The sequence below is a fragment of the Protomyctophum bolini genome (genome assembly GCF_963924005.1).
Source record: "Protomyctophum bolini genome assembly, chromosome: 3".
Lineage (NCBI taxonomy): Eukaryota > Metazoa > Chordata > Actinopteri > Myctophiformes > Myctophidae > Protomyctophum > Protomyctophum bolini.
The window spans coordinates 33,099,546-33,111,401 of record NC_137864.1 but is presented as its reverse complement, the minus strand read 5'-3'; the positions used below and the strand labels follow the sequence as shown (position 1 = coordinate 33,111,401).

The 11,856-nt window shown below is 42.9% G+C and overlaps 2 protein-coding genes across 2 annotated transcripts; one reads left to right on the top strand and one right to left on the bottom strand.

Annotated features, from left to right (window-relative positions):
* Positions 1-700: 700 nt before the first annotated feature.
* Positions 701-2,386, bottom strand: LOC308312381 (mitochondrial import receptor subunit TOM70-like; the record flags this gene model as incomplete). The annotated part of the gene is made up of 1 exon (XM_080758985.1): positions 701-2,386. The coding sequence occupies one exon, from the start codon at positions 2,384-2,386 to the stop codon at positions 701-703; it is 1,686 nt and encodes a 561-aa protein (XP_080615111.1).
* Positions 2,387-2,883: 497 nt separating this feature from the next.
* Positions 2,884-3,838, top strand: LOC308312380 (ATP-dependent (S)-NAD(P)H-hydrate dehydratase-like; the record flags this gene model as incomplete). The annotated part of the gene is given in 3 exon segments (XM_080758984.1): positions 2,884-2,990; positions 3,154-3,475; positions 3,479-3,838. Coding segments are annotated over 3 exon segments (789 nt in total).
* Positions 3,839-11,856: the final 8,018 nt, after the last annotated feature.

The following is an 11,856-nucleotide window of genomic DNA, read 5'->3' as shown; positions in this document are numbered from 1 at the left end:
TTTTATTCAGGTTTATCCCGTTCTGCTTGCTCCCATTTAACGAACATGTCAACAAACAAATCACTTAATTCCTTCATTGTCATGTATAATACAGCAGCTCTGCAACCTCCAGTCGTGATATGGCCTACCGCAGTTTCAACAATTGGCCTTGCAACTTTGGAAGTTTGCAGAAGCACTACTTTCCATAATGTTTTCATACATTCCTTTTCAGGCCACTGATCATGTTCTCACATCAATAAAATCACCCATGTGGCGGTTATATTTGTCATGTCTAAAGAGTGAGCAGATGACACAGTTATTTAAAATATTTTGTATCTGTATCATTATTTACTATTAGGCTACTATATAAGTATATTGTTATACCCTGCTGTATCTGCCCTGTGGTTTCTTCTGCTGTCTTGCTACTGACAACCCCCACTGCCGTCACTTGCTTACTGCATGTGACATGACAAAAGCATAAGACATGACACATCTGAAAATAAGTGCCATGGTGTAATTCATTATAACAGTAACTAATTGTATTGGCCTCGGAATTACTAAGACACATCCTTAGTTGTAAAGAGGCTTCCATTGTCAGAGTTGCTCGTGCCTTCTCTGCATTCTGTGTTGTCCTGCTCCTGTGATGCACTGGGCTTGCTTACGTGTTGGCTGAGGTGTGCCAGTAGACTCCCTTTCGTCTAGGTTACAGCTGGAAGAGACATTAAGGTATTTGTGGTTTGAGCCCGTACTTCCTCGCCACTTCTTTCTGAGAGTAGGCCATGTCACACAACGAGTACAAATTGACAATTTCCATCTCTGATTTGGCAAAGTTAATGGCATTGTTGAACATTTCTATTGCCTTGTCGAGATTGCCCCTCTGAAACTCAATGCGTCCCATTGTTTCATAGGCTAAGTCACATGTGTTATCAATCTCAATTGCCTTGCTGATGAGCTCCAGACTAAGGTCAATGTCTTCTTTCCACTCTTGCTGCAGCACACCCTTGTGTACATATGTAATTGCATTGTCTGGTTCCAGGTCAATGCACTTTTCATACATCTCATCTGCTTTTCCAAACTGTTGCTGATCAATCAAGGCTTGAGCATAAAGTCTATACGTCTCTGCACATTTGGGAAACCTTCTGATGACATCCTCAAAACCATCCATTGCCGTCTGTACTTGGGCTTGGTTGTTTCCAGTAAATGCCTTTCTGTAGAGGGCAAAGCACTTCTGTGCATGGGCTTGAGCACAGCTTGGCCTCAGCAGGATGAACCGATCAAAATCTCGTACAGCATCATCCATTTGGTCCAGCAGGATGTTAAGCTGCCCCCTGTGGTGGTAGACGTCTGCGTTGTGTGTGTCAATCTCTGCTGCCATGTCGAAATCTTGCGTAGAGAGTAGAGGCTGTTGCTGCTGCATGTAGATAATGCCACGCTTGATCAAAGCATTGGCACAGAGCTTAACATTGGCATCCTGCATGTTGATGACGCGGTCCAAGTCAGGCTGTGCCCTGGTGGCATTGCCACTCAGCAGGTAGAATGTGGCACGCAGCAACAGGGCCTCTGTTGTGTGTTTACCTCCAGAATCAATCTCCTCGGTGCATTCACCGATGATCTTATCATAATTTTCCTCCTCCATGTACTGTTTGGCATTTAGGTAGGGAGAGCTCTTGTTGGCCTCTGCTAACTCACCCTCATTTTCTTTCTTCTGGGAGATGATGTCGTCCATGAACGAGCTAAAGTACGACTTGATGAATTGAGGAGAAGGCAGCACCGGCTTGCGGTTCTTGTACTTGTCTTCGGCCTTCTCTTTTGCGAGCAGCTTCAGCACCTTCTCTGCTAGCATCATGCTCTGCTGGTTCTGGAATTCCTCGAGAATGCACACGGCCGTGGCGTCTTCCAGACATTCCTGCTTGTTGTCCAGTCTCTCCAGAGCCTTGGCTCTCCTGAACAGAGCCTTGATGTAGTGCGGATTAAGGTTCACGGCCTGAGAGCAGTCCTGCACCACCTCCATCCATTGTGTCAGCTGTTCATAAGCAGCAGCTCTGTTCTGGTAGAAGATTGACAGATCGGCCCCTTGCTCGTTGGGGCAGAGGGTGATGGCCTCTGTGTAGTACTGGATAGCCTGGTCATACTTGCCAGCCTTGAAATATGTGTTGCCCTTTTTCTTTGCTGCCTGGGCCTGGTCTAAGGAACTCATGCTCTCCTGGTCGCGGCTGTTGTCTTGGCTGTTGTCTTGGCCTTGCAAGGGGCTCATGCTGGCTTCAAGAGTCTTACTCTCTCCATTACCTCTCACACTACGCTGCTTCTCTATGGCCTTGCAGATACATATGTACACCACTCCAAAGACTAGTGGGGAACCCATCAGCAGCACCAGCTGGAACCGCGGCAGGGCGCTCACAAAGAGCATTTCTGCTAGCTGTGAAGGAGCACTTAATTCACAGAGTTTTGCTGATGGTGTCTGTTGCGACTTTGACTTCTGGGGCTCACAACAAGCATTTCATTACCAGTTATCAGAGTTAACTTGGGGTAAAATGACCACATCAGCATTATCATGCCGTCATATTAATGACATATGACATCAGACATCGCCATACATACATTAATTGATGACATTAATTTATGCCCATACTGAGTTAAAGATTTTTGGAGGCTAGCGATGGTTTCAGACATCTCCACCAGGCATCTCCATGGGCATAGAGGAACTCGGACACAATATAGATACACTGAGATTCCTGGATTCATAGATAGAGTAGAAGACGAGTGCCACACCTTTTCTCAGAGTACCAATAGATGACTTATCATCAAATTGCTTTATGATCAAGAAGAATATTGTTGTCCTATCTTCAGCTTTAACCCATAATTTGAGTGCAGTCACAGAGCGTCACTTCAGCAGGACTTAGAAGTATGGATGATGATATCCTCACACTGGTGAAGGGTATCATTCCCCCGCTGACATCAAAAAAGCATAAGGGACAAGATGGAATAATCGGGATTATTGGAGGTTGCCAAGAGTATACAGGAGCGCCATATTTTGCTGCCATTTCTGCACTGAAAGTGGGCGCTGACCTCTCATATATTCTGCACCAGGGATGCCGCAACTGTCATCAAATCATACAGCCCTGAGCTCATAGTGCACCCTGTAACTGTAACTGCAACTGTCATCAAATCATACAGCCCTGAGCTCATAGTGCACCCTGTGCTGGACAGCCCCGACGCAGTGGAAGAGATCGAGAAATGGCTCCCAAGACTGCACAGCCTGGTGGTGGGCCCAGGACTAGGGAGAGAAAAACAACTCCTGAAAACAGCCATGGAGGTTATAGAGAAGACAAAAGCCAGAGATATTCCTATAGTTATCGATGCAGATGGACTATGGCTTGTTGCACAGCAGCCATCTGTCATCCAGGGGTACCAGAAGGGGATTGTCACCCCTAACTTCATGGAGTTCACGCGACTATATGAGGCACTGCACCATGGTCCTATGGACATCAATGATCGTTAGAGGAGCGCCATGCAGCTCAGCCTGGCTATGGGAAACCTCACCGTGGTGCTCAAAGGGGAACAGGATCTAATCACGGACGGCACCAAGGTGATCCTGTGTGGCGTCGAGGGCAGCGGCAGACGATGTGGAGGACAAGGTGATCTTCTCTCCGGATCCCTGGGTGTACTCGCACACTGGGCCTTTGCTATACCTGCTGGAATGTTCCAAAGCGTAAATCCAGCAGTCGTTGCAGCGTTTGGGGCTTGTTCCCTTACCAGGCAGTGCAACCGTCAAGCATTCCACCAACGTGGTCGAGCCACAACCACTTCAGACATGATCCAGGAGATCGGCTCTGCCTTCATGAAGCTCTTTGAAAACTGAAATGAATGAATGAATCCAACACTCAAACTGTACAAAATTGTTCATACGCCTACAGACTCTGTCATTGTCAAAGAAAAATGTAACATTTTTTTTTCATTATTCTTCAGATTTCTGGTAGGCAACATAGGGAAGCGAGTCTAAGAAAAGCAAAAGCACCCTGAATCAGGGAGAAGTTATGTTCACCCTAATTCCAACCTCTGTAATTTGTGATTGCATGACGAGTCACCCGTCCTGTCATGTTTACGATAGAGGGCACTCTTCCGTCTTCCGTAACCTGTGAATGATCTTAGGAGTGATGAAGGAGATTACACCCCCAAATTTCTTTTTCAACCTGGTTTAGCGTAATGTTAAATTACTTATTTGTCTCTGCTTTCTGTTGCTTTTTGGCAAAAACAAGGCACATTCAACTACCCATAAATATTGAACGGAGCATCGCGAGTCTTTTAATATCTCTGATTCTCAGAGAAAAATATTCTATAGTTATAAAAATGCTTGAAATCGCTGGCATAGACACTTTTAACTCTGGCTCTTAACGAGTTAATTCTACAACAATAAAAAGTTAAAAAATAAAAATAAAATGATGATTCTAATAAACAGCATCATGCAGCATCACACTCCTAACAGATGCCTTGCCTTTGGTGCTGGGTAATTGTACTGCAATCACACCTGGTAATTTGTGATTGCATTGTATGCTTCTGAAGGAAGATTGTATGCGTTTAGTGCTGCTGTGAATACCAGCAATTAATCATTGGGTGAGTACACACAGAGCGTGACAAATTAGCATGACACAGATGTTCTATGGCTGTATATGTATGGAATATCAGCCATTCTAGGACTACATAATGTTCATCGTCTTTTCTGCTTTTTGTTTTGTAGTGTAGATTAACATAATAGACAACTCATAATGCATAAACATTTCTTTGTGTACATGCATTTGTCAAAAGGAACTAATTTATGGTTATAGGCAGATTTCCGTCCCTTTGTTTTGTTTATGTGTACATGCCTTCCTGCCTGTGTGTGTGTGTGTGTGTGTAACACTTACCCTGTTGTGTTGTCGAGCTCTTTCTACTTATGATCAGCCTTCTGGAGCAGTATCAGCCATCGGAGATCTCAGCTTTGTCAGAATGTTGCTGTCGGCCACTCTCTCCGGGTCTGTATGCACACAGCTGTCCTACAAGCCACTTGTCACGACCTTCACTTTGGGGGTCACCCAGGCCGCGTTGTACCCATTCTTGAAACTCACTTCAAGGGATCACCTCAAAGGGCAATCTGGAGGTGTTGTCTGTCACGGTGAGCCAAGGGGGTAGGACCCAAATGCAGGACAGAGAGGCCGAAGAGCTCAAATGCAAATAGTTTATTTAACAGAGACTGGAACAGAACACTTACTATGACAGTCTAAACAAAGATCCCACAAGGAACTGAAAAGACAGGAGAGTATAAATACACACAGGGATAACAGGGCACAGGTGAACAAGACTAACAAATCAACACAGGGATTGGCTGGGAGACTAACAGGACACAGGTGGAGAAAACTAATAATCACAGGGAGGTGAGACAAGACAGGCAATCACAACTAGGCAGAACTGGAAACAGTATAGGGCATCACTACATAATAAAAGTACACAAGAACAGAAAACATTAACCAAAACTAGGAACAAGGACCACTAGGTACCACGGATTGTGACATTGTCTTGAGGTTAAACTGGGTGCAGATTCTAAAGAATGCACACAAAAACATCCACGTTCTCTGAAGAAGTGTAGGAGTCTTTAATACTGATCTGGCTGCAAGAAAGAAAGAAAACTCACAACCTTGGTTCTGGTGACTGATATTATCCTCTGATATTGTCCTTGTAATGCAATAATTTTAATGTATTCATTTTTTAATTGGAAGACCTGCAAACACCCAGTAATGATGTGTCCAATGTGTCACTATTTCATTAACTGCAAATCTTTGAATATATTAGGGCATTCAACAATAGTGATTGTTGAAATTAGAGTCGAAGAGACAATTATTCATTGGTAAAATATAGTGTTGTAGTCGAGACCACCTAAAGCGAGACCAAGACAAGACCAAGACCTAGGAGGGTCGAGACCAAGACCAAGACCAATAGCGATGCGAGCCTATGGGGCCGAGACCAAGACCAAGACCAAGACCTGGAGGGTCGAGACCGAGACCAAGACCAAGACCGCTGCTAGCCTAGGGGGCCGAGACCAAGACCAAGACCAAGACCTGGAGGGTCGAGACCGAGACCAAGACCAATAGCGATGCGAGCCTATGGGGCCGAGACCAAGACCAAGACCAAGACCTGGAGGGTCGAGACCAAGACCAAGACCAAGACCGATGCGAGCCTAGGGGGCAGAGACCAAGACCTAGGAGGGTCGAGACCGAGACCAAGACTGCCGCGAGGCGAGACCGAGTCAAGACCAAGACTATTTTTCCCTCTTATTTGATAGGTAGTATTATTAGGTACAGATGACGGGAAAACGTGGATGTTGTTCCTGACGTCTCAGAGTATGATTTTCCACAAAACTTGCACTTTGCACTGTGCTTTTTCCCCCCATTATCCTTGCAAATGTAATTTTTGTGTTCCACAAAGCAGCTGAACAGCTGAATTAGCCGACATCTTATTGACCAGTACATTTGTTGTTCCCCCAAATTAAACCATGTGCATTGCGCATGCACTGAATTAACCTGTGAACTGTGACCTCACCTATCACACTGTCCGTCACTGTCAGTTTGACAGTTTCCGACCAAAACCTTTCAGATTAATGGCTATGGGCTATGGCTCACCTTCAAATTAAAACAATAGTTTATTAGTTGGTTTTGGTTGCTGCTGTTTGAGCCTTTTAGTAAATAAATCGGTAGTGAACCAACAATGTCAATGAGGCATGCATGCATGTTATACAACAAAGGATTTGCACATCGTTTTTATTATAGCCTGACAAGACATGATCACATAAGGTGGACGATGGATGGATTTTAGTTTACTTTAGGTATAGATGTAACGTCAGGTAGGTGGTGGTTCTTTACTCTTCTCATGATGAAACTAAACCGAGGCGATGCTTCATAGTTCATACATATGTCGCGGTCGCGCTGCACGGCTGCAGTGCAACGCGTTGTGATAGTTGTAGATTGGCTATTTTCAGATCAGTATTCAGATCACCGCTCAACCTCGTTTATTAAAACGACTACAGGCTACAAGTTACAACTTACAACACAAAAAGAAAGCTTGCAGTCTTGCACTGTTGGTAGAATATATTGAAATGAAAATGCCAGGCTGTATGCCGGGCGCTGCATGCGTATTGCCGTCAATGCCGTGCGTAACTCTCCGCCTCCCGGCCGACACTTTATTTATTTAAGCCCATTGCCTGAGGCTGATATAATTTCATGATAGAATGATCATAATAACATCAACATGTGCTCTTCTTTGGACCTGTATGAACGTCATGCAGCGCTGTTCTCCTTAACAGCTGTCTTTAATTCATTAATGTGAATGGGCTCCTCGATCTCACTCTCTCAGTCCTTGCGATCGGGTTGATATAATAGAACGTTTTGCATGCAAAGGGTACACGGAATAGTGTACCCTGTGGATTGGGACACTGAGCTGGGCGGAGCCGAGTGGAGCTGGGCGGAGCCAAGCGGAGCTCAGATTTCTCGACTGGCAGCCATTGTTGTTTTCTCCGCACTGACCGCAATGTTTTTAAAAGGTCTAGAAACTACTTTTTTAGCCCACGGAATTTACTTTCAAGTTATTTTTGGGTAGTATTTAGTTGTTTAAACTTCATATGTGTGGTCAATTAATCATAAAAGATCCTATTTAAAAATATCAAACAACGATGTCGGAGAATCCGAGAACCGTGTTGTCTCGCCTTGGGGGCTTCCAGCAGAGAGACGTACCCATGTTTACCTCTCCTTTGTCGGCATAGGCCGAAGCAATTTCCCCTGTTTCTCCTACGGAACGAAATTATGACCCATGCCCGTCTATTGTGGATATTTACAGCCTACATGCAATTCGTTTCCAATTGTTTTATTTCCCCAAATGTCAAGTGCATTATAAATAACAGCTATTATATTATTGTTATTATTATTACGTCGAGTCTATGGTCGAATCTGATTTAACCTGAGTCCTGATTCCGTGCAAAGAGTTGCTGAAAGGAAGGATATAGGCTACCTGTAACCTGCATATATATAGCCTATTCACTTAATGATAAATGTTTTTACATTTGGATAGAATACAGACTATTGTCGCATCTGCTGTTTGATTTGTATTAGCAGGCACCGATCAATCACTGATCTACGCTATGAGCTTGTAGATCTTCTAAGTAAGTTCATGGTTAATTTGTGTATGCCTATACCTTTACAGCCAGCTAAGTTAGAGCTAACAGCTAGTTCGTTTTCATATAGGCTAAGTTTATTGCTATAATGACATTTAACTTTGACAATATAGGTCTACTTTTACATTTAAAACAACCACATATAGGCCTATATAGCCTACTGTAAAGTGAGTATAAACTGTTAATTCAACTGAGAGAAATTCATTAATCAGAATGCTACTCTTAATCAGTTAATCACATTTGCATTTACATGAATGAAAAGGTTAAACCAGGCCAACTCTCAGCTCCAAATGGATAGGCTACATTTATCACAATATTATTTTACTGTGTAATCTAACACAAATCTTACAAATGCTGTCACTCAGTTATTTAATTTAGGCAGAAAATATATCACTGAATAGTGTATGCAATTAATGCATTCAAAAGAGCTGAAATGTTTTATGGACCCTAGTGATTATTTAATAATAATAAAACTGTATTTGTATAGCACCTTTCATGACATGAAATGCAGCTCAAAGTGCTTTACAGAGCAATGGAGAAAAAAAGAAGAAAAGCAAGGCAACGACATTAAAAAACAAGTAGTAATGCAATGCAATACAGTGAGGACATGAATAACAAAAAATAAAAGATCAATTAAAAGCAATGTTGTAGAAGTGGGTCTTGAGCTGTGCTTTAAAAATGTCTACAGAGGCTGCCTGTCGAAGGTACAGTGGGAGTTTGTTCCATGCCGACGGCCCGTAGAAGCAAAAAGCTGCTTCCCCGTATTTTTTAGTTGCCATTTTTTTTAGGCAAAGCGAGCAGGCCAGCAGTGGAAGACCTTAGGGGGGCGGTTTGGGACATATTTAGGAAGGCAGTCATGTAGGTAGGAAGGTGCGAGACCATTGAGAGCTTTATACACAAGTAAAATCAATCCTAAAAACAACCGGAAGCCAGTGCATGTGAAGCCAAAACTGGAGTAAAATGTTCTCTCATCTTAGTTCTAGTTAAAACTCTGGCTGCTGCATTTTGGACAAGTTGTAATCTGTCAGTTGTTTTCTTAGGCAGTCCTGAAAGAAGTGCATTGCAGTATAAATCAAGCAGAGAAAAAACAAAGGCGTGGATTAGCGTTTTTGCATCGTCCAAAGACAAATAGGCTCTGATTCGTGCAATATTTCTAAGGTGAAAAAAGGCAATCTGGGTAACATGATTAATGTGTTTGTGTGTTTAAGTTGTTTCGCCATACCCATTTATTTTGCCATAAATCAGATAGCTTTAAGGTACGGCCATGACAGCAATGGTAGGAAAAAATATATATAATATTAATCATATTCGGATATTCGGTTTTCGGGGGGCCAACTGTTTCCTATATTCGGTATTCACTGCAGTTTCGGCCAAGAATTTCCCTTTCGGTGCATATTGTATGAGTACCGGTATGTAAATAGTTCAATTCAACTTTGTAAATACAAAATGTATTTATTGTTATTTTGTCTTCAGTATAAAAATGAATGAACATTGAACAAGGATACCGTATCTCAGACTCAATCATGTAAAAAATAACGTCAAAATCAAGTCATTCCAGTAGAAAATTAACACAAATACATAAATAAAAAGTACATTCATTGAACATTAAACACAAACAAATAGATTGCACTGAACTGAAAATAGATTGCACTGAACATGAACATTACACATTGCAGAGAGAGGATGAACTGGCTGTTCTCTAGAGTCTCTACTACATTTAAATGTAAACTACTACTACTACTACTACTACTCTCCCCCTCTTCTTCGGGCCAGCCTGCACATTGGGCCCTGGTGTTCCTGACCCTGCTCCAGACCCCAGTGCAGCTGTACCACTATGGTCTGGTATGGCCTCGGCTAGGCCTGGTGGTGCTGTAGGCCAGCAGTCCGGCTCCGCTCCAGAGACTTCCAGACATGGCAGTCTCACGTGGTGGTGCTGCTGTAGGCCCGCCGCTGCAGGCCACCTCCTCACCCGTCTTTGGATCCTAAGGCAGTGGAAAATGAAGGTTTCAGAACCACTGGCTTAACAGGTTATTTGTATGGCAGTAGTGCTACAACTCAGAATTCCCTTATTGTTAAAAAAAAAAGGCTTTTGTGCTTGGGTAATATGTTCTGTTGTGATCCAATGATGACTTTACAACAGGTTGCCAGGTTGTATTCTATTGCTAGTTTGATCACTTTCACCTTATAATAACATGAATTAATAAATGACTGAAAATAGCCAATCTACAAGCTCAGAAGTCACAACATGTCGCACTGCAACGTGTTGGGAGCTTGTATATCTTCTATTTTTGGTGTGGACTTTTCTAGTCCTCTGCAGTGCTTCCCAAACTTTTTCATGTCAAGGACCCCCAAAATGATACTAATTATCCTGCGTACCCCCATTAGAAAAGATATGCCAGGGACAGACCCCCCCATAAAAATGTTTTTACAGATCTAGCAGTGATTTTCAAACAGTTTCATTTCAAGGGACCCCCAGTTTGACCTGAATTAGGCTATGAACCCCCATAATGGCATTTCTATCTCTGGGACCCCAATGTATATTGTAAAATCAGAGTGTACAAATGGAACGGGGTTCAACTAAGAGATTGTACCATTTATACAATCTATCTCTGAGTAATAATAACAATAATATAATAGCGGTTATTTATAATGCACTTGACATTTGGGGAAATAAAACAATTAGAAACGAATTGCATGTAGCCTAGGCTGTACATATCTACAACGGATCATTCATATCATACAGCGGTGAATTGCTTCGGGCTACGCCGAAAAAGGGTAGTTCTCACACGGGTACATCTCGTCTGTGGCCGCCCCAATGCGAGACGACACGGTCCTCGAATTCTCCGACATGATTAATTATAATCTAATATAATGATTAATTGACCACATATATGAAGTTTAAACAACTAAATACTCCGCGAAAATAACTTGAAAGTAAATTCCGCTTAAAAACCACAACAGTAATGGCTGCCAGTGGATCTTTTTTATTTGGCTCCGTCTGTCATGAATACATTTGATAGCATAAACAACTAACTAAATACTATCCCAAAGATATTAAAATATTAAAATTCGTCGTGACAACAACGCATGTTTAGTTTTGCTGTTTTGTGGGAAATGCACCGGGGGACTAACGTGACTAACGTAGACTAACGTGACTAACGTTACTTCAAAATCTCCGACGAAAACATTTTTTATTTTCTTTATTTGGCTCTATCATGATACATTTGATAGCTTAAACAACTAAATACTATCCCAAAACATATTACAATTACCTTCCGTGACACAACAACACTTTTAAAAGAGTATAAAACTTACTAGTTTCGGACATTTTTTTCCCTGCGAGGGCTGTCTGCTGGCTGCTGGAAGAAAAGGGAAAGATCCATGGGGTTGCGCAGTACGGCTGCGCCGTGGCGATATACCCTGCATGGCTCAGGGTACATCCGAGCTGGACTTTGAAAACGGGCTCGCACGGGGGAGAATAGTGCGGTGCCCTGTGTAGTGTCAGCGCCTGTCTTTTTGTGGTCTGTGGATTGGGAAGTACTGTCGCGCACCGTTGTGACGTCACACACGCCGAAATACACCCTGTCCAGTGTCCACGCTCCGGTTTGAGATTCACCTAATAAGTCCGAGACCAAGACAAGACCAAGACAAATGAGGCGCGAGACCGAGACGAGACCACAAGA